Source organism: Drosophila sulfurigaster, chromosome X (assembly GCF_023558435.1).
Source record: "Drosophila sulfurigaster albostrigata strain 15112-1811.04 chromosome X, ASM2355843v2, whole genome shotgun sequence".
NCBI lineage: Eukaryota > Metazoa > Arthropoda > Insecta > Diptera > Drosophilidae > Drosophila > Drosophila sulfurigaster.
Genome location: NC_084885.1, coordinates 28490495 through 28513911, shown reverse-complemented (window position 1 = coordinate 28513911; position 23417 = coordinate 28490495). Strand labels below are relative to the sequence as shown.

Here is a 23417-nt window from a genome sequence, read left to right as displayed (position 1 = left end):
TGTAGTTTACATTGTTTTATGCTTTATTTCGGCTCAAAAAAAATCGGTTCTCTTTTTTGTGTTTTTTTTTTTTTGGGTTTTAAATATATATATATTTTTTTGCTTTTAATTTAATTTTTTCGTATTCGTTTCATATTTTACGATTTGAATTTGTTGACAATTGAGGTGTTGCATTGTGCATTACATTGTACCGTATTTATTTATGCCTGATTTGTTGTTGTTGTTGTTGTTATTATTAAATATGCATTTTATGTACATATCATTCTTTATTAAATTCAAGTTGTTGCTTTTGTTTTTTTGCTGAGAATTTTGCTTGCCACCGTTTGTGGCATGTTTGTTTTTACTACACATTACCAAATACTTGAAAATACATTTATATAGTTTTTTTTTTCGATTTTTGTTTTTTTTTGCTTTTGTTTGGAAGAAAATTTGTTATACATATGGAAAATGACTATTGAAGAAGATTTGCCAATTGTTTTTCTGCTCATTTTCATTCATTTTCATTTTCATATTCGTTTTCGATTTAGTTGAAAGTTTTTTATCTTTTGCACTACAAAAAAATGTGAGTTCGTTTGGCAGATTCTAATTCATTGAAATGTTTTTTGTTGCATCTGGTTTTTCGATAATGTAAAAATGTACAAATACACTCATGCATTTATTCACACACTCACTCACACACTCACACACTCATACACACACACACATACACATTACGCCGACTAGAAGCTGAAATCGGAATGTAAATTCGAATTGCCCATAGTCAGGTGTTTGAGAGGTACACGGTTCCTTGTTCATAGTTACTGTCGTATTATTGTTAATTGTTAATTGTTTGTTGTTTGTTGTTGTAATTTGTAGTTGCAGTTGTAATTGTAATTCAAAATTCGAAATTTGTCAAAGGATGCTCTTTAAACTAGTTTTAAGAAGTATTTTCTTTGTCTGGATGCAAACCTTGGCAGCATTTCTATTTGCAACCAGTTTAACTGAGTTAGCTTTGGTTACAATATATCATTATTTTTTGATACGATCTCTGCAAAAGGTTTCATCGCTTCGGTTCGCTCCGAAGTTCTCTTCATAATTCTTAATTTCACTTGGTGCTTTGAAAATTGATTTACGTTTGTGTGTTGCAATTTCTTTTCTTCAATTTATTTTCCATTTTTGATGTGTATATATAATTATGGGCATAATTTGTGCATAAATTACGCTTTTCATTTATAATAATTAATTGCTAAAATTTAACATGTAGTTGCTACATAATTTCAATATGTTTCGCTTTTCAATTCGGAAAATAATCTGAACAAAATTCGCCTGCTTTCAATATTGCTTCATTGAATTTCAAGAAAAGAAACGTAAACAAATTGCAGTCGCAGATGATCGACTAGCTGATACCCGGTAGCCAATTATCGAATAGTTTGTTGTTTTTCTTTTTTTTTGTGACAAAGATTAATTTCGGACGCGAAAGATAAAAGATATATACACAAAATCGAATTTTTGGCTACTCAGAGTATTAAAGAACAGAAATCGAAATAAATTGAGTATCGCTTAAATCATGTTGCAATTTTTTGTTTTTTGTTTTTTATTTTTTGTTTTCAAATTTTAAATTTATTAATAATTTGTAATTAGTTTTCGTTGTTGAAATAGATGCACAACTACAACTGCTACATTTAAGAATTGATAAACATTTTTCATCAGGATAGATAGGGTGGGAGAAAGGGGTTGTGTTAAGAGGGGCGGAGGGGGGAGGAAAGGTGGGGGCCACGCCCAGTGACACGCCCCGTTGTCATATGTGTGCAACAATTTGTGTTTGGCCAAAATGTGTGTTTTCTTTTTTGTTTTTTTTTATGTATTCTTTAATAATTAATCAAATTTAAACCGATGACAACTCGAGGGCGGGATGGGGGGCGGGCACCGAGTAAATTGTTACTTTGAATGTATATAATATGTATAATATAATATAATATATATAATGTTTATATATAAATGTGTTGTATTTGTTGTTGTTGTTCTTGTTCTTGTTGTATATATAAACAATTAAATTTAATGTACATTTAATTTAACTTTGTTCGCAATTCGTATAAATCGTTATTTGTTTTAGTTTTACGTATAATTAGTTGCCATTCGTGAGAGATATACTAGTCCATATCTTTATATATATATATATACTCTATATAGTTGATATACATATATATGCTTGACTTTGTGTTGCATCATTTTCATTTCATAGTTTCTTTTCTTTAGTTATTGTTAACGAGGTAGTTGCTTGAGCTGCAGTTGATTTACTGTTACTTTCTCTCTCTCTCTCTCTCTCTCTCTCTCTCTCTCTTTCTTTCTTTCTCTTTCTCTCTTCGTTTTATTCTCCCCTTCTCTTGCTTCTTTTCTGAGGTAATCGTCAAACATTTGCTTACATTTATAGTTGCTATACATATATATATATTTATAAAAAAAAAATTATTGTATATAGTACAATTTTTAAATATATTCTTCGATTTCTGCAATTTGTCGCAATTTTAGTTGCCACAGTTTTTCTTTTCTTTTTTTTGTTTTGGTATTGCACAGTTTTTAAATAAATCAAATTGAACTAAAATTATTGCCATTCTGCTGTTTGTTCAGTTTCGATTTAACCTTTGCTATTTACGCTTAATTATTGCATTAATTTGCTCCAAAAATGATATGCACTATGTTGATATAGGTCTTTTCTATATAGTTTTTTGCTTGACAAATAATCGTACATACAAATTATATATGTTATATGTATATATAAGAAAAAAAAACAAACCACAAACATTCATACACATACACATTTTATATGTACATTGCACTTTTTTGCTATTAATTCACTGTGTTCGTTTCTTGGAGTTGTTCTAAATTTAGCACAGTTTTAGTACACATTATGTGCTATTAATTCATTGTGTTTCTTTGCAGTTGTTCTAAATTTAGCACAGGTTTTAGTACACAGTTTTCCTTTGGGGTGCTCTAAATTTAGCACAGTTTCAGTACACACTTTTCTTCGCAGTTGTTCTAAATTTAGCACAGTTTTAGTATACTCTTTTTGCTATTCATTCACTGTGTTTCTTTGGGGTTGTTCTAAATTTAGCACAGTTTTTAGTACACTCATTAATAGTATTGCTGTTGTACTTAATATTGTATTTCCTTTTAAACATAGCATAAAGTACTAACATTTACTTGAGAACATATGAGACTAAACTCAATTCAAACAATTGTTTGCACTTTAAAGATATGTTCTAAATTTAGTACTGCTTCAACAAAAACTTGATGTTGTCAAAGTTTCTTTTCGTTTGTTAAACTTATTAAATTTAGAATACATATAGCGCATAATTATGCTGTTCTATGTAGTAAAATTCCCTGTTATTTAAACTTTTTCTTTTGCGACTGTACTAAATATATTTAGTGCGTGTACTAAATGTGCTGCTTAAACTAAAAACTGAAACATTGATGCCTTCAATGTATTTAATTTTTGTCTTTGTTTTTTTTTTTTTTTTTTTGCTAACTTGCTGGCACATTTAACACATATACTTGTGAGGGGAAAAGGGGGAAAGAGTTGGGAATACTTAGGGTTAAGGGGGGAAGATGATTGTTTAAAAACTATTCGATAAATATTTGTGTATGCAATACATACGCATTATTCATTAGTTAGTAGTAAGGTTTTTGTTTTGTTTTGTTTTGTGTATAATTAATATAATTCGAATCGCCCCCGGTGCTTTGTGCCGAAATATTCAATTCAATTTAAATTTTGAGCCGTCTTTGGGCATTGTAATTGTTGCTTCTCTCTCTCGAATGATGTTGGTTATGATTTTGATATTGATATTGCTGATGATGCTGCTGCTGCTGGTGATGATGCTGCTCATGATGTTGTTGCTGCTGTTGCTGCTGTTGCTGTTGGTATTGGTATTGACGCTTCGTTGTTGACCAGCTTGCTGCTGCAATATGGAAAGAGAAAGAAAGAAAGAGAGAGAGAGAGAGAGAGGGAAAGATTAATGCAAATGTTTTGCCAGTAATTATCAAACATTGCCCACAGATGCCCGCTAATTAGTCAATGTCCAAAATTGGGAGGGGAGAATTGTCGTTGTCGAAGTCAGAGTCCGAATCAGAATCAGAATCTGTTTCAAAATCAGAGTCGTTGTCTCTGTCTCAGTCTCAGTCTCTGTCTCTGTCGCTGTCTCCGTTGCTGTCGCTGTTTCTCAGAGTCTCAGATCGAAGTTCTCACTGTGTTCTCAACGCAGCTGGCACAAGGCGAATGTAAAAATCTCGTTGTACACAAAAGAAATACAATAAATAAATCTTTAATCCAATTATAGCTCATTATGCTCTATGCACACACACACACACACATGTAGAGTGTATATATGTATGTGTGTGTGTGTGTGCTAGAATTATTAGCTTAGGTTAAGGCAAACGCCATAATCTGATATCTATAAGATGTCTTTCTTCTATAGTTTCAGCGTAATTCTTATAATTCCTATAATTCTCATCTGCTCGCTGTTGCTGTTGTTGTTGTTGTTGTTGTTGTTGCTTTTGCTGTTGCTGATGGCCCACAATCTAAGCACTACAACAGCAACAACCAATGAACCAACCAGCAAACAACAACAACCAGCAAAGGCGATACGCCTTTTTTCATTTTCAATTCGTTTTTGTCTAATTTCGGTTATACGCGTCTTCGGTGGCTCTGCTTTGCCCTGCATCTGTGTGTCGTATGTGTGCCATGCTTTACACTGCACGAAATAACTTAGTGTGTGTGTACTGTAATCATTGTTAATAAGGATCAATGCAATAAAAGTCACATATATAATTGGAATGTATACCGGTTTAAACTGAGATACATACAAGTTGTATATGACAGTTATCACAGTGCTGTATAACAGTCGAATATCTGTGAAATGTATGCCACTTGCAACTGTAGTATCTGCCAGTCTTATTTTAGCATTGCGTACGAGTATGCACAATTTTAATTATTTTTATCAAAATGAAACGCAACACAGTTGAGTTATAGTTATCAGTTTATCTGTTATACTCCCATAATAAATAACAAAGCAATGGAATACGTAAAGCTACCAAGCTACAAAGCAAATTATAAATTACGTATAACAGTTATTATTAATATGACATAATAGCCATATATTACAGTTATATAAGTGGTGTCTACCAGTCGTATAACAGTTATTATTAATATGACTAATTGCCATATATAACAGTTATATAAGTTGTGTCTAGCAAACGCATTTTAATGCCATGGTAGAAAGATCAATAATATTGCATGAGATTTTAGAATATTTGAAGCAATGTATAAAGGTTAAAATTAGCGCGTATAACAGTGACATAATAGTCGTATACAACAGCTATAGAAATGGTATTTTGTAGTAGAATTTGCAATTGTTATATATAATAGTTATAACAGTAACAGATAAGTATAACAGTGACATAATAATCCTATATAACAGCTATAGCAGTGGTGTCGTGTAATCATATTTTAATGCAAAATATGGATGATAAATAATATTCAGTATCACAGTTATGCCTATTTTTCTGTTATACTTCCATGAATAATTACAGAAAACTCATTCTTAATTTATACATAGTTAAAGAAGACCTCATCATGCAGAATAAACTGCAAGAAAATAGGAATGAGATGTATAACAGCTTCTTAATACTGTTATCACAGTTATGACAGTTTTTCTGTTATACTTCCATGAATAATTACAGAAAACTCATTCTTAATTTATACAGAGTTAAAGAAGACCTCATCATGCAGAATAAACTGCAAGAAAATAGGAATGAGATGTATAACAGCTTCTTAATACTGTTATCACAGTTATGCCAGTTTTTCTGTTATACTCCCATGAATAATTACAGAAAACTCATTCTTAATTTATACAGAGTTAAAGAAGACCTCATCATGCAGAATACATACAGAATACACTGCAAGAAAATAGGGATGAGATGTATAACAGCTTCTTAATACAGTTATGCCAATTTTTCTGTTATACTTCCATGAATAATTACAGAAAACTCATTCTTAATTTATACAGAGTTAAAGAAGACCTCATCATGCAGAATACATACAGAATACACTGCAAGAAAATAGGGATGAGATGTATAACAGCTTCTTAATACTGTTATACATGTCATCCCCGAATTTCTTGCAGTGTACTCCATATTACTCAACTCTCAACTATCATAGTAGTAGCAAGGGTTTCAGTTTCGCTATTGAACGACTGTCGCATGCGCTGTACAGTGAACACTTGCTAAGGCGACTGCTCTCAACTGATGTGCATGAGTTGCCCGGCTGTAGAGCACAGCGCAAACTGTCGATCGCCTGTCGGGGCCTGACGCAGACGCAGACGCTGAGTGACAAGCACGCCACGCTTCAATGCAGTCCGGTCAGCGGCATCAACGTGATCAACGTGGATCAACGTGAGCGTGATCATCAATGTGGATGATCTTTTTGTCATTGTGGCGTGTGAAATTATGAAATTATTGAATGTGCTTGCTTTGCTCTCGTTCTCTGTCTCTCTCTCTGTCTCTCTACTCTACTTTTCTATTGTTATAATACACATAATATCGTTGAAATTCTTGGAATTATATCGAAATCTGTTGCCAACTTTAAGTTTTCTAATTTGACTTGAAAAATTTGAGTTTTTTTTGTTTTGGCTGCTTTTCGTGTTACATTTCGCGTCTTGTAGCCCTGGGGTCGCTCCCCATTTGTACGCAGCAGCAGCAGCAGCTGTTGTTGTTGTTGTTGTTGCTGCTGTTGTTGTTGCTGTCGCTGCTTCATTTAATCTGCAGCGCATCAGCAATTAGCGGAAACTCGTCATAAAAAACAAGCAGCGCACAGCACAAAATCGGATAAAGCGCCGACAGCAACAACAACTACAAAACTTTAGCCTAAACTTTTTTTTTTTTTTGTTTTTGTCGTATTTCTCTTTTTTTTTGTAAATTTTTTTTTTTTTTATTTATTTTCAACTCGTTTCGCTCGCCTCTCGGCTCTTAGATTTATTTCGCTTTACTTCGGTGTTGCTGCTGTTGTTGTTGTTGTTTTTCTTGTGATTGTGAGACAAAAATTTCTGTTGAATTGGAATTAGGACACACATGAAATAATAACAACAAAACAAGCCAAATGTAGCAACAATTTCTGGGCAGCAACAACAACAGCAACAGCAACAGCAACAACATTAAATGTTCGCTGTGGCGCAGCTGTGCGCCATTTGACGCTCCTTCTTGCCAACACACACACACACACATATTTTTAATAGCCATACATATATATGTATATATATTTATATTGTATGTACAAAGCCGCAAAGCCTTGCAGCCTGTATGCTTATTTTATTTATGTTTTGCTGCTCTTCTTCGTTATGCTTCACGAAGAAGCAAAGCAAGCAAGCCAAGTTCGTTGCCTAAGTCTTTTGTTTCAGACAGTCCACGATTGGATTTGCATTTTTGTGGGTGGCAAATTAATTAATAACAATTTCAAATACACACACAGCTGCGTGCTTACGTAATGCAATAATGTCCATGCTGAGAGTGCAGTTGCTTTTTCTTTTTTTTTTCTTTTTTTGGGTATGTTTCGGGACACGCCCAAAACAAATTATACTTTATTCTCGGTCGGTGCGAGATCAATGGCTCGCTGCTTGCTGCTTGTAATTAGCGTTGTGATTGATCCCAACATTTGGCATTGCAATGCACAGAGATGATTATGATTCTATTAAATGGTCAAGCGGGGGTAATAGCTTTAGCTTTACCTCGGAAATATTTAGACATCATAAGCTGATTCATCGTTTGAAACAATTGCTGAATTTTGGATTTTATTCTATTGAATTCGATTTACTCAATTCATTGAGAATATTCTAGCAAGAAAATCCTAGAATAAATGCAACCTTCTCATTAAGTATTTATTCTGCATTCTTTCTTCTAGATTTTTCTAGAATACTATTTCATAATATGCATTTGGAAAAATTGTTTTTCACTTGAAAATTAAAGCCTGAAAGTTATCTAAGTATTAATATTTCAGTATTTAGTATATAAACATACTAAGAACATTGAAATTTCTCTTCCAATTTATTTTTAGTATTTTAGTATTTAGTATAAACACGTACTATATACTAAATAAACTTACTATTTAGTATATACTCTTACTATTACTAAAACCTGTATGCTAAGCCTGAAAGTCTCTATTTAAGCGACTAATTTAAGTTTTAGTATTTCGGTATTTTATTATTTAGTACATACATATACTATTATAAGTAGATGTATATGTAATATTGGTATTTTAGTATTGTATTATTTAGTGTTTAGTATATACACATACTATTTGAAGTGGATATCAATGTTTAACATTGAGTTAAGTTGTTTAAAATGAACTTTGCCACTATTTGAGTGACTAATAAATTAGTATTTTAACATTTAGTATATAAACATACTATTTGATGAAAATGGCAATCTTTAGAAATGAGTTAAATAGCTTGAAATTAACTTCAAAAAATTGTTGTATATATGTACATATATTTATCTGCTCAAATTCTATAATGTATTTTATAATCCAATTTCCAAGTGCGTCGGCTATAACTGTACAATATAGTATAATGATGCAACTCAGTTTGGTAATTTTATGTCGAAGAGATTTTGCAGGAATCGGACATAAAAGATTCGTATGCTTAAAACAGAAATTATTTTGCAATCGCAGTCACAATTAGGGAAGACACAAAAGAGGAATAAGAACAGTGATTGTGCACAGAGAGAATGAGGGAGAATGTCTAAGGGAGAAAGAGCGAGAGAGAGAGAGGGAAAAAGAGAAGACGAGGAGACAACTTGAACAGGCGTTGGCAGATGCTCAAGATACAAAACTCAAGATGATGTTGTTGCTGTTGCTGTGCGATGATGACGATGATGATGATGATGCAGCATGGCGGCGGTTGTTATAGCTCTTACGCTTACTGCTTACTGCTTTTGCTCTCGGTTCCATTCGAAAAACGAACGAAGAAAAAATAAAGGGAATAAAAACAAATCACAAATATCTAACGCTATTTTCGGGGGTTGGAATTTTTCTAAGCGCGGCAAACAGCAGCGAGATTTTCTCAAAAAGCCAACCTCAAAATAAAAGGCTAAGACTCTGTGTCTCTGTGTGTGTGTGTATCTACACTTAATAGACAACACAATATAAGCATCAGGATGCTGTCAAATGCTTGGTAATTAAAATACACACACACACACACAAAAAAGAAACAGCTGAAAGCGTTGAGGAAAATTAACAGTTTTCATTGGAAAATCTAGGCTAAAAGGTTGACAGTTGTTTGTTTTTTTGTATTTTTGGAGTTGTGGGAGGGTTTGCAAATACTTTTGCCAGCTCATTTGATTGAGTTTTTGTGTTCGATGTCAGTCGCAATTTGAACATGTTTTTTATTATTATAACTCTCCTTTTTTTTGGACTAACTAATTTGCGCGTAATGTGTGCGGCAACATGGGTTAATCAGAGCTGTCAAGCAGCTTGGAGTTCCGAAAAATGTTGCCCGAAAATGTTTCCACACGAAAAATTACAAGTATTTTTAGAAGAGAAAAATTAGTGAACAAAAAAGAGACTGAGACTGAGGCTGAGAAAGCACAGTTAGGTTTTTGGGCTGAAAAGGAAGCAAAAGGGGGAGGTTTTGGCCCTGCCCCAAGGAAACAAACAAGAGGAAACAAACAAAGGAATCAGAATGCGAATGCGAAAGAGTAAAGGAGCGAAGGAGGAAACTAAGCACTGACAAAACTCTGATCAATTGAGGCAACTGGGGCAACTGCGATCCTTTGCTGGCATTCATCATATACAAAAAAAAAGAACTGCCAAAATCATGAGCAAACACAGATGAAGGAATGAGAGAGCACATAGCAGGAGAAGAGAGGAAGGAAAAGAAGAAGCAAACAGATGAGGCGGCTGTTCTATGAGAATGTATGCCACAGATATTTGCACACAACTATAGCTGCACATATATTATATAGTATATACAAAGCCAGAGCTACAAATACAAATACAAATACAGCAGCAGCTATAGATACAGATACAGATACAGATACAGATACAAAAAGCAAGAAAAAGACAAAGCCTGAGCCCCGAAAATTCTCAAGTTTGCTTTAGTCTCGACCACTGTCTCCTCTTCATCTCTCTCTCTGTCTCTCTATTCCTTTTCTTCCTCTTTGCTGTGTGTTTCTCTCCTTGTGTGTGTGTTTTTTTGGGCAGTCGAAAAAGGAGCAGCAGATACATGATATAGTCAGAGTGTGGTATATAAAGAGGCAGCAACAACTATGAATCATGGTTAATGTTTTTGTTGTTGCCACACACAAGAGAGAGAAGAGAGAGAGAGAGAGAGAGGGAGGGAGATAGAGAGAGAGAGAGAGACAAATGATCGAAGCAGCAGCTTGAAAAAGGCAGCAAGGATTACGCACACCGCAAAGAGAGCAATGTGTGCGTGTGTGTGTGTGTGTGTCTACTGTCTTTAAGGTATCTACAAGATACACACACACACGGAGTAAGCAAACAATACAAAGGTACACAATTTCTACCTGGGCAGCGACGTCGTCGTCGTCGTCGTCGATCGAAATCTCTGCCTTGCTGAAAAATTAAAATTACAGATGGTTGTTGTTGTTGCTAGTGCTGTCGTTGTTGTTGCTGTTGTTGTTGCTGGATGAGCATATGTACAGGAAACCAGTTTTATGTTCAACAAACAAACCGCGTAAGAAAAACGCACAGCGAGAACAAACGCGGCAGCAACAACAACAACAACATTCAGCCAAAGGGCAGAAGCAGCGTCAGCAGCAAGTAGAAATTCACAGATACAGCTACACTGCACGAAAACTAATAGTTGAAGCAGCAAACTAAATTGCAAACAGCTACAACTTGAACAATTTTAATGCAAGACGCCGAAAGGTTTCACAAAATTGCAATATCAAAGCATAGATTACAAATAAATTTAACCAACATGTAATTTCAAGCAAATTTTGTCTTCGTTCTATTAAAATTCAGTTGAAAATTGAACTCTTCATCGAAATAAATCGAAATCACAATAATTAATTGTTCATTAATGAATTTAATCAGCGCTTATCAGCAACATTTACATCGAAAAGCAGATTTTGAATAAAGGCAAACTAGTGCGGTATTTATTTGAAAATAAACCAAATATACCGCGAAAAATACTGAAAATATACCAAAGACTATTAAAGCAAACTAATGCGGTATTTGTTTGAAAATAAACCAAATATACCGCGAAAAATACTGAAAATATACCGCAGACTATTAAAGCAAACCAGTGCGGTATTTGTTTGAAAATAAACCAAATATACCGCGAAAAATACTGAAAATATACCGCAGACTATTAAAGCAAATTAATGCGGTATTTGTTTGAAAATAAACCAAATATACCGCGAAAAATACTGAAAATATACCAAAGACTATTAAAGGAAACTAATGCGGTATTAATTTTACAATATACCAAATATACCGCGAAAAATACTGAAAATATACCGCAGACTATTAAAGCAAACTAGTGCGGTATTTATTTGAAAATAACCCAAATATACCACAAAAATACTGAAAATATACCAAAGACTATTAAAGCAAACTAGTGCGGTATTCATTTTACAATATACCAATTTAACATACAACAAAAATACTACAAATATATCGAATCATAGTTTAGGTATTTTGATGCGCTTTCAAAATATACCATAGATTGAAAAATATACCATATTGTCAGCCGAAGCAACTAAAACCTGTAGTAAGAAGGCGTTATTACCCACTCAAAAGTATTTATTTAATAACTTCAAAGAAATTTATGTGATCGTAACCAAAATGATCAGGAATCATAAAGACTATAGATAAAAAAAGGTGAAAATTACATTTGTTATTAAATTTTGATCGATTTGCGGTTAAAGAACAATGAAGAACAATAATTAGCGAAGAGGAAAGCGAAGCGTTCACTTAAAAGTTCTAAGTTGTTTCATTGATTATTAGAAGCTATGACAAAAGAGTTACTAATAATGTATAGCTAGCAATTAAGAATGCAATAAAAGATCGTTTAGTTAAGATAAACTAATTGCTTTACATAACTAAATTGATTTGTGCATATTTCTGAACAGTTCTTTGACATTTCAGAACTAAATTGTTTGTAAAATTCAAGAAACATTTTCATCCTTTGTCTTGTGACTTCTTTAGCTGCTTGTTAGTGATCGCTAGAAACTTTTTCGCAGTGTACAAACGACAAAGACAACAACGACAAAGACGTTGTGTGTGTTATGATGACATAGCCAAAGCCATAGCCAAGAGAAGACAACAACAACGACGACGCGGCTGTTGCTGTTGCTGTGGCTTCGACTGTTGCTGTTGCTGCCTCTGCCACCGTTGTTGCTGCTGCTGCGTCGTCGTTGGCTTGGTCTCTGCGCATGCGCGCAACTTCAACGTCTTTTTTCGGTTTTTAGTTTTCAGTTTTGGGTTTTTTTTTTCTCTCTCTTCTTCTGTTTTTTTGGTTGTTTGCGTTTGCGTATCTTTGAGATACACTCGCTGCGACGACGACGACGACGACAACGACAACGGCTGCCGCTTGCTGTGGCGCGCACTTTTCGTTGGTTTCATGTACAATTTCGTTTGGCTCTTCTACTTTGTCTTTGTCTTTGTGTATATCTCTTCTTTTTCCATTTTTTGGCTATTTACTGCTGCTCCTGCACACTAACACACACATGGACCAGGGGGAGAACATGTGTGCGTGTTATGTTGCTCGTTGCTCGTTGCTTTTGCCATTTGCCAGATACATCTACAAGATACGTTGTTGTTGTTGCTAATGATTTGTTATAGTTGTTATTGTTGTTGCTGTGACATTTCTAGTTGCAGCCACAAAAAAGTATATCAAGCTGTGTTCCTTAAAGATACAAAAGTATCGCAGACACTATGCGAAAGTATCTCAAGCTCCAAATACAATGAAAGCCTACAAAAGTATCTCAAGCTGTGCTCCTTACAGTTACGAATGAATCTCAAGCTCACAACCTTCAATCAGCTGCCAAAAGTATTTCAAGTCGCACACAACTTTATAATTGAAATCTACAAATGTATCTCAGCAAAATCGTCTTCAATCAGCTGTCCAAAGTATCTCAAGCTCGCAACTATTGAAAATACAATGTGAATCCTACAAAAGTATCTCAGCAAAATCGCCTTCAATCAGCTGCCCAAAAGTATCTTAAGCTCTTTATAATGAAAACCCACAAGAATAGCTCTCTAACTTGTATTCAATCAGCTGCCCAAAAGTAATACAATGTAAAACCCACAAAAGTATTTGACTAAATCGTCTTCAATCAGCTGTCAATCATCTGCTCAAAGTATCTCAAGATCGCAAGCCGATTTTAAAGGTTTGCATTAACCTTTAAAAGTATCTCACTAATCCGTCTTCAATCAGCTGCATAAAGTATTGCAAACCTATGAAAAGTATCTCACCGAAATCGCTTTCAATCAGCTGCCCAAAAGTATCTCAATCATGTGCCAAACTGTGCCAACAGCTTGTGTATGAATATCCTCCAAAAAAAACCGAAAGAAGAAAAGAAGAAATATGGCTTGTGTTCTATGGGCTAAAGCAAAGCGAAAAAACGGAACCGAAACAGAACTTGCTATTGCTCTTCGCTTATGTACAATACGCACACACACATGCATAGGCATATGCATACATATGTGTGTGTGTGTGTGTGTACGTGTCTTTGTGTGTGCGTCTCGTTGTCTTTTCTCTTTGCGTTTGCGTTGCTAAAATTCGCCTTCATTTTGCGGCCTCTTAACAACTAAAAGACAGCCAAAGAAATATATTTAAACACACGTACGTAATTTCACTGGAACTAGCAACAACAACAAGAAGACAGCGAACAACAATTTGAAGCATAAATTTCAACAAAAATAATTAACAAAATTAACGAGAAATCAACGCACGATTGCAATAGTCAAAAGCCAAGAAAGCGAACTCCAAATGCGCTTTGCTTTTTTATGTTAACTTCCAACGAGATCAAATTACAAAAAGAAGCCAACCAAAATTCTGTTGAATTCGCAAAGACTCTCTCTCTAGAGAGTAGAGTAGAGTAGAGTATTTTGTGGCACTAATTATGTTGTAACTACAAGAAGAAAAGAAAAAACAAAAAGAACTGTAAACTGTAAAAAATAAAAATAATATAAAATAAAAACAAACGTAAATGAATGAAAATAAAAAGTTGTTGTTTTTGGTTTGAAACATTTTCAATAATTTATTAATGTCGTGTTTCTCTGCTATGTTTTTTCGCTTTTTTTTGCATGTCTTTCTTTGTTGGTTTTTTTTTGTTGTTTTGTTTGTTTGTATTGTGGATGGTTTAGTTATGGTCTAGATATATCGCTAAATATATATATAGTTAAAAAAATTTGTTGCGCTAGTTTACACAAAAAAATAATCAGCAATAAAAATTAGGCATAATTCTTGTTGTCCATTTTGTGTGTGTGTGTGTGTGTGTGTTTTTTTTTTGTTTCTAGAACTATTCATAAATCTATATCTTTCGTTTAACAATTTGAAGTAAATCATAAAAAACATAAAGCTAATGGCGAATTATTACGATCGGGATTTTTCTCTCTTCTCTTCTCTTCTCATCTTTTCTTTTACTTTTTGATTTGAGTATTTCGAAAGTGTGTAAATTGTAAATTAATATATATAAATTTTTTATGACATATTCAAATATATTTAAAAAAAAAAAATGTGTGTTTTGTTTTTGTGTAAAAGGAAACTAAAATTAAGTAAATACAATAAAGGTGTGTTTTTTATTTTTGTTTTGTTGTGTTTGTATAAATTAAATTAAAATTATATTCGCATGTGTATCTATATATATAATTGATTCGATTACATATAGAAATACACATGCTAAAAAAAATATTATATATAAATGTATGTTTAGTTGTGTTTTTGTATAAATTATCCCTGATTTCTTGCGTTTGTTTTTCTTTTGTGTGTTTGGACAATTTGGCGTTTTGTAGGCTATAGTTACTATATACTTGTATAATCAACTATATATCAATTGGCATTACGTTGCTGCTTTTTTATTTTATTTTTTTTTAATTATTTATATGGCATTTGTTAACATTGATTACAACAACAAACAACAAATATTTATAGGTAAAAATTACAAAAGAATTAAAACAAAAATCAACTAAAATGTGCTATTTTGTTTTATTCTTTTCTTGAAATCGTTTTTCTTGATTCATTTTCCCTGATCGTGTCTCTATATATATATTATATATGTGTGTGTGTGTTTGTATGTGTGTATTTTAAGCGTTTTCTTTTATCATTTATCATATTTTGTCATCGTCTTGAGCTTGAGGTATGCGCGGCCCTTACAAAAAAAAAAAGTAATTACAATTACAAAAAAAAAAACAAACAAATAAAAATAGTAAAAAAAAAAATTGGGATTACAAATAATACATTATAATTAGAATAATTACAAAATACAAAATACAAATACAATTAGAATTAAATTACATTTAATTTAAATTAAATTTGCTGCTACAACAATTAGGAATTTCTCGAACAACCAAAATTCGTGTTGTTTTGTGTTTTGTTTTGTTTTTTATGGCAAAATGTTTTGTTTGTGAGTTTGTTTTTGTTTTGTTTTTAATTACAGCTGTGCTGAGTGGGCGTGTCTTCAAAGGCGGCGCGCTTTGGCACAACAAAAAATCTACAATTATTAATTATAACACATAATTTCTACGTAAAACAACCAAATTTATTGCAAGTGCCGCAATAAAAATGCGTTTTGTGTGGAGCAACAACAAAATGAGTCAAAAAAAAGGAAGCAAGATGCAAACTGAGGATCTTTGGGCCCTTTTTTTTGTGGGAGGAATGGAGGAAGACGAGGGAGGAATGGAAATGGAAAGTGGAATGGAATTGCGTTGGCACAAAGCGTTGCGCCTTGGAAGACACGTACTGCAACCCTGATGAATGAGTAGCCCTGGCTACTTTCTCCCCACCCCCCCCCACCCCAAAAAATATAGATTTAATAAATGTCAATATCCTTTTCAATCATGTGAAATTCCTCAGTGAATTCCTCCTCATACTCGTGCTTAATCTCAACAAATTCGTTCTTGATCAACTGATGATCGCCCAGCAACAGTTGCTGCTGCTGTGGTTGCTGCTGCTGCTGTTGCTGCAACTCATCTTCGTCTTCTTCGAGCAGACTGTCATCGTCAGCAGCCACAGAGTCTTGTTGCTGCTTCAAGGCAGCAGCCGCCTTCGCTTCGACCAAACGAAAAGCAGCCTTTATACCGCCAATCGTTGTGCCTGCCACAAGACTTGAGGCTTGCGTTGCGGCTGCAGCCGCAGCAGCTGCAGCAACATTGGCCGCATTCGCTGCGGCTGCAGCGGCTGCTGCCTTTTTACCGACAACGCGTGGCCTCGTGTGCGTCTCGAGATGTTTGCGCAAGTGATCCTTGCGACAGAAACCCTTCTCGCAAATGTCACACATGTGCTGCTTGAGACCGGTGTGAATCGCTTCGACGTGTCGCCGCAAATCGGTCTTGTGGTGGAATTGCTTCGGACAGAGTTCACACTTGTGCGGTTTGTCCTGGGTGCGATGGCGACCCAAATGCGTTGTGTAAACGTCTTCGCTTTGGAAACGCTTGCCGCACTTTTGACACCGAAACGGATACTCACCGGAATGAAAGCTCTTGTTGTGCTGCGTCAAATAGCAATTCTTAGTGAACTCCTTGTCGCACTCCAAGCACTTAATCCGACCCGATGGCAGTGTTGTCGAATGCGGCGACGTTGAGCCCACGCTGCTGTAGCGACGTCGTTTGCTTGGCGGCGCTGATGATGAAGATGTTGCTGCTGCTGCAGCTTGGCGACGTTTCTTTGGCAGCACAGCTGCAACTGTTGTTGTTGTCTGTTGTGGTTGTTGTTGTTGTTGTTGTTGCAGCTGCAATTCGAGTTGCTGCTGTTCGAGTTGTTGTTGCTGCTCGAGTTGTTGCTGCTGCTGCAGTTGATATTGCTGCTCGAGTTCGTAGTCCTGTTGCTGCTGCTGCTGCTGTTGTTGCGTAATCAGTGTGACCATATCCATTTCCAATGCGGGCGTTGCACGCGAACTGCTCACAGTGGGCGAGTAGGCGGTGGGCGTGGTTGCCGTTGCAAGCAACGTGAGTGTTGCTGTCGCCGGCGGCAACAATGCCTCCTGCTGAGCATGCAACGCCGTTGTCAGCGTGTGCACCGGCGGCAAATCGCCCTCTTGGGGAGATCTCTGAGCAGCCACCGAATACGGGGAGAGCGGAGCGTAAGGGGCAAACAACGATGTGGGCATCAGTTGCAACAATTGGCCATCGCTGGTGTAAGCAGTGGTTGCTGCTGCCGCTGCTGCTGCTGTTGCTGCTGCATCATTACCAATAATAGTGTGATAGCTCATTGTGGGCTCCAGCAATGGCGGCAGTTGCTGGTAGCATGGCAGCGTGTTGCTGCTGTTGCTGTTGCTGCTGCTGGTGATGATGTTGTTGTTGCTGCTGCTGCTGATGTTGCTGCTGTTGCTGGTGATGCTGTTGTTGTTGATGCTGCTGCTGCTGCTGCTGCTGATGGTGTTGCTGCTGTTGCTGTGTTGCTGCTGGGGTGGTGGTGTGCTGCTGCTGCTGCTGATGTTGTTGCTGTTGTGCGTATGGTTGCTGGCCATACTGTGATTGCTGCTGCTGTCCAGCAGTTGTTGTTGCTGCTGCTGCTGCTGCTGGGGAGACACTTGCGGTTGCTCCAGATAATGTTGCTGCTGCTGCTGCTGCTGTTGGACCGTTGCTGGTGGCAACTGCTGCTGCTGCTGCTGCGCTGGCAGCGGCATAGTGGTGCATCCCATGTCCATATTGGTGGTGTGCTGCTGCTGCTGCTGCGGCAGCTGCAGCTGCTGCTGCTGGATGGCCATGTGGATGCCCATGGGGATGCCCATGTGGGTGGCCATGTGGGTGTGGGTGGTGGGCGTGGCCATGTGGATGGCTGGCATGTGGATGGGGCCCATGGTGTGGGTGGTGGCCATGTGGTGGTGGTGGTGGTGGGGGTGGTGCAAGTGGTTGCCCGTGGGCGTGAGCGGCATGGGCGTGGGCGTGGTGATGGGCGTGGGCGTGGTGAGCGGCGTGGGCGTGAGCGGCATGGGCGTGGGCGTGGTGGTAATAATTGGCTGCTGCGGCGGCGTGCTGATGATGCTGCTGCTGCACTGCAGCATATTGCTGTGCTGCTGTTGCATATCCAAAGCCAGCATGTTGTAATCCATTCCCATAGGCGGCAGCAGCGCTCCCATAGGCGGCGGCGGCAGCAGCGGCGTTGTGCGCGAGAAATCCATTGCTTGCTCCAACTGCAGCTGCTGCTGCTGCGGCTGCTGATCCAGGTGGTGTTGCTGCTGCTGTTGCTGTTGTTGCTGATGCAGCGGCTGCAGCAGCTGCTGCTGCGGCAGCGGCGGCAACAGCTGTTGGTGTTGGTGGTAAACCGGCTGGGGGCAAATAGTAAGGGGCGAGTTGCTGCTGCTGCTGCGCGTGCTGCTGCTGTTGCTGTTGTTGCTGCTGTGATATGGCCGCGACAGCAGATATTGCTGCTGCTGATCCACCAGCAAGTGCTGCTGCTGCTGCTGCAGATGTTGCTCCTGGCGATGCTGCTGCGCCTCCAATTGCTGCAATTCCGCTTCCTCCTCCGCTTCCAGCTCCAATTGCTGTTGTTGCTGCGGATCCATGACCATTGCTGAGTTGCTGTTGTTGCTGTTGCTGTCCTCCATTTGTTCGGTCTTTATAGCTATGACTGTGACTCGTGTTGCTGGCGTTGTGGCTGTTGTTGGTGTTGTGGTTGTTGTTCGGGTGTTGTTGGTTGTTGTTTTGTTCAGCAGGCCCCTCATTTGGGAGGACGGCATTTGTGTGATGTTGTTGTTGTTGTTGTTGATGTTGTTGATTGGGGCGGAGGGACCTGCTAGCCCGTTTGGGTGACCGTTCAAAACGGCTGTAGAAGAGTTGTTGTTGTTGTTGTTGCTGCTGCTGCTATGGTTGCTGCTGCTGCTGTTGTTGTGGTTGTTGTTGCTGTTGTTAGCGTGCTGTGGTGAAGCGTTTGTCGTCGATTGCACTTGTTGCATGCCATAGGCGTGATGATAATGATGCCCATTGCTCGCCGCATGATAACCATTGTTGTTCTGCACGAGCAACTGTTGCTGCTGCTGCTGCTGTGCTGCAATGGTGGGCGATGGCGATGCCGAATACTGCGACATGGCGGCGCCCACCTGCTGCACACCCGTCGCCAGACCAACCCCTCCTCCTCCTCCTCCGCCATAGTCCGGCGGACTACGCGGCGGCTCCGGCGGCTGAACGACAGCAACCGGTTGCGACTCTTGCGCCGCTGTGGCTGCTGCCGTTGCCGCTGCTGCTGCTGCGGCCGCAGCTGCTGCGGCAGCCGCATTACCGCGTCGACTTGTCTTCGTCACCGGATCCCGTGACGGATGATGATGCGCCGAAATGGGCAATGTGGCCGGATCGGGTTGTCCGCTCGATTTCACCGCATTCTTGTGCAACGTCGTGTTGTAGTGACGCTTCAAATGCCCCGAGCTGGTGAACCACTTGTTGCAGGCGGTGCAATTGTAGGTCTTGGGGCGACGCGCCTCATTCGACTTCCAGGTGGCCGCCTTGGCGGTCAAACTGTTTGCCGGCAGCACCGAACTCGAGCTGGGCGGCTCAAAGCCGCGATACGGCGTTGCGACGCCGTTATCCGGCGCTGTCGTTGTGCTGGGAAACTCGGCCGGACTCGTGGCCACATCACCGGCATTGGTGGGATCAAACGATTTGTCCACATAGTGCTGAGAGTCGGCATACTCGGACTTGATCATCGGATACTCCTGCTTGATGCTGCTCGCCTGATGGTACGGCGATTGCTTTGGCGAATAGGCGACGCCGTACGGCGACTTTTCGATCAGCGGTTGCATGTACGGCGGCAATCCTTCGGTGCTCGACAGTTGCTGTGGTTGCGCCTGTTCCCAGCTGTGCAACGCACGCTGTTGCATCGTTTGCATCGAGTGCAAGGGATCGGGCAACGCCAACGGCAATCCGGCAACCACAACATCGTGTTGCTGCTGCTGTTGTTGCTGCTGCTGCTGCTGTTGCAACATCTGCTGGTGATAGACCATCTTTTGGGAATCCAAATCGAGCAGATCACCGCTAGCGGTCGCTGCGGCCACCGCATGCGTCGGCGTTGGCATCTCCTCCTTGATGTACGGCGAACTGGCGTAACCGCTGCTGCCGTACGGCGATTCGCCGTGCACATTGGCAATGTGCTCCTGCAGCTCGGACTCGTTGGTCGTCAGTATGCCGCATTTTTTGCACTGCAACTTCACCCCGGGCGAACTCGGCGCTGCGCTGCCCAATTGCAGATGCGACGACGTCGATGTTGGGCTGCTGCTGCTGACGACACGCGGCGACATCGCTGCCACGGCTGCTGCTGTCGATGTGCTAACGGCGGCAACGGTTGCCGCTGTCGATTCATCGACGGCTGTCACGGCTGCCGCTGCGGCTGCCGATGAGGACAGCACTGAGGTTGGCTGTTGCAAGTACGGATGATAGCGCACACTTGCCACCTTGCTGTAATCGATGAAGGGGCTGTATTCGCTTTGATGTTGTTGTTGCTGCTGCTGTTGCTGTTGTTGTTGCTGCTGCTGCTGTTGTTGCTGATAGAATTGCTCATAGCTGTTGATGTAGCTGTAGCTCTGTTGCTGTTGCTGCTGCTGTGGCTGTTGCATGTCGCCGCCGTAGAGGCTGCCATAAAGTTGCTGCTGTTGTGGTTGCTGCTGCTGCTGCTGTTGCTGCTGTGTGTTGCTGGCGTACATGTGATGTGTGGCATATGGCTGGTGCGTTATGCCTGCAGCTTGTTGCTGCTGTTGCTGTTGTACATCGGCAGACATGAGTCCTTGTTGCTGCTGCTGCTGTTGCTGCTGCTGTTGTTGTTGCTGCTGCTGTGTTGTTGGCTGTGGCGTGCCTGGTTGATTGTCACTGGAATCGGCTGCGGCGCTTATTGTGGCATTCGCATTTGGTGTTGCTGGCGCGCTGTTGCCGCCCGAGCCAGTGCCAGCTGCAACTGTTGCCGCTGTTGTTGTTGTGGTTGTTGCTGCTGCTGCTGCTGATGATGCTGCTGTGGTTGCTGCTGCTGCTGCAGCGGTTGCAGCATCAACTCCACCGCTGCCACCGCCGCTGTCAGTGGCGCTGCTGCTGCTGCTGCTGGAGGCGAGCGCCTCTGCCGCATGCAGTGGCGGCATTTCACTTTTTATGCTCGCCATAAAACGCTACATAAGTCGTCGACGTTGGCGTCTGCGTTGGCGTCGGCTGCGTTGCGCTGCTGCTCATGTGGCCCGCTTTTTCACTTATGTTATCTTCTCGTTCACGTTCTCGTTGTTGTTGTTGTTGCAGTTCTGCTTTTAGGTTTTTTTTCTTTCTTTTTTGTTGTTGTTTTGTTTTAGTTTGTTATTCGTTGGCTCTTGGGCCGGCTTCGTTATATTTTGTTTTGTTGTTGTTGTATTGTATTTGGTTTTTGTTTGTTGTATTTGTACTGCAAATATATCAATTCATTTTTATTAATTTCAATTTCAATTTCAACTTTTAGTTTTTGTTTTTTCTTAACACACACACATTTCAATATTTATTGTTTGTTTCTTTTTCTTTTGGTTTTTTTGCATGCACTTTTCTTGCATTTATTGTTTTTGCATGCACTTGAAATTCTGCTCTCTTAAACCAAAAGAGAGCGCAATAACAACGCAGTTCAGTCAAGAGGGCAAAAAAAAAACAGAAAAAAAACAAATGCAATTGCTGTTGTTGCTGTTGTTACTGTTGTTACTGTTACACTGTTTTATAGTTTTGTGTATTCTCTCTCCCACACACATTCACATTCACACACACACAAGTTTGGATGAAAAAAAGTGAGTTTGCAATTTACTATTTAGCTGATTATGATCAATGTCTATCAATGTTTTTTTTTTTTATTGTCTTATGCGATCGTCAACCGCGCCATGTTGTTTTTGTTGTTGTTGCTTTTGCTTTGCTTACTTTGCTGCGCCTTTTGCTGCTTTGTGCAGTTTTCGTTTTGCTGTTGTTGTAACTTTTTTGCTCTCGATGCTGCTGCTGATCTTCCGCTGCTGCTGCTTCTTCTTCACCGAAACACAAAACAACTGAAGAATAATAACATAAAAAAAATACCGAAGAACACTTATGGACTCTTTCTTTTTTGTATTTCGTGTTTGTGTTTTCAACTTTGCTTTTGGCTTTGATTTCTTTCTTTTTGTTAATTTCGAATTTTGATTCTTTTTTCTTTTTTGTTTTGCCGGTAAGTTTTTTGTTTTACTCTTTGCTTAAATTTTTTCTCTTTTATACTTTTTTTTTTTTTGGTTACCACGATCACTTTTGTCGATTTATTTTTGGGGGGTTTAAGAACAGAAAAAAAAATATATTTTTATGTTTACGAACACAATAGAAAACAATATAAAACGCGTTAATTATACGTAAAACTTTAAAGTTTTTTCTCTTTCGCTTCTCGTTTTTTTGTTTTGATTTTTGTTTTAGTCCGAAAAATAGTTTTTTTTTGCCGAAAATGTTGCCAAAAATTTGTTGTTTGCCGTATGTTTGGTTTTTGTTTGATGTCGTTTTTTTTTTTTTGTTGTTAGTTAAAGAAAATGAAACAAAAAGGGCGCTAAAAGCTAAAATAGCCGCTCCACACTCCGTTCGCACGTCGCTTCGTCGCTTAGTCGCTCTCGCTCGTGTCCTTCTTGCTGCTACGGCGTTCCAAATACAAATGACGGAACGCAATTGTGTTTCCAAATACAAATGACCGACGTGCATGCGGCAGCGGCATTCTGACAGCGGCAGCAGCAGCAGCAGCAGCCGCTGCCGCAGCAGCAACGCCAGTGGCAGAGCGGGCAGCACACACATACACACACACACACACACACGCATACGCACAGGCAGACGCACACGCACACGCACACATGTGCGGGCATAGCACAGGCAAGAGCAGCGGCAGAGCGGCAGTGGTTGCTGCCAGCGTCGCAGTCGCTGCTATTGTGCTTATGTGTGTGTGTGAGTATTTGTGTTGTATATAGCGCAGGCAGCGTTTATGTGCTGTGTGCGTTTTTGTGTTTTCGCTGACGTCGCCGTCGTCGTCGTCGTCGTCGTCGTTGCTGTCACTCTCGCCGCCGCTTTCAGCTGTCTCTTTCTATTACTGCATTTGTTTTTGGTTTGCGCTGTTTTTGCATTGTCTTTTTCTTTTCGTTTTTTTTTTTTTTTTTGCATTTGATTTGCTTTTGATTATTTATTTATTACGTTTTATATGTGTGTGCGTATATATAAAAACGTAAACTTAAGAGAAACGAGCGCTTCCATTACGTTCGATTTCAGCCTTATGAACTGATTTTTT

General features: G+C 39.1%; 1 protein-coding gene across 3 annotated transcripts; it reads right to left on the bottom strand.

Annotated features, from left to right (window-relative positions):
- Nucleotides 1–372: 372 nt before the first annotated feature.
- Nucleotides 373–22812, bottom strand: LOC133847218 (myb-like protein I). 3 transcript variants are annotated; one of them, XM_062282108.1, is made up of 3 exons: nt 22055–22812; nt 16680–21560; nt 373–3935 (listed from the first exon to the last, which is right to left on the bottom strand). In XM_062282108.1, exons 2-3 carry the CDS (start codon nt 21289–21291, stop codon nt 3742–3744), a joined length of 4806 nt encoding a protein of 1601 aa, XP_062138092.1. In that variant the 5' UTR covers nt 21292–21560; nt 22055–22812; the 3' UTR covers nt 373–3741. The 3 variants fall into 3 exon arrangements, with proteins under 3 accessions (XP_062138092.1, XP_062138091.1, XP_062138090.1); XM_062282107.1 differs by lacking the exon at nt 373–3935 and having other exon boundaries at nt 14493–18381; nt 18418–21560; XM_062282106.1 differs by lacking the exon at nt 373–3935 and having other exon boundaries at nt 14493–21560; nt 22055–22811.
- Nucleotides 22813–23417: the final 605 nt, after the last annotated feature.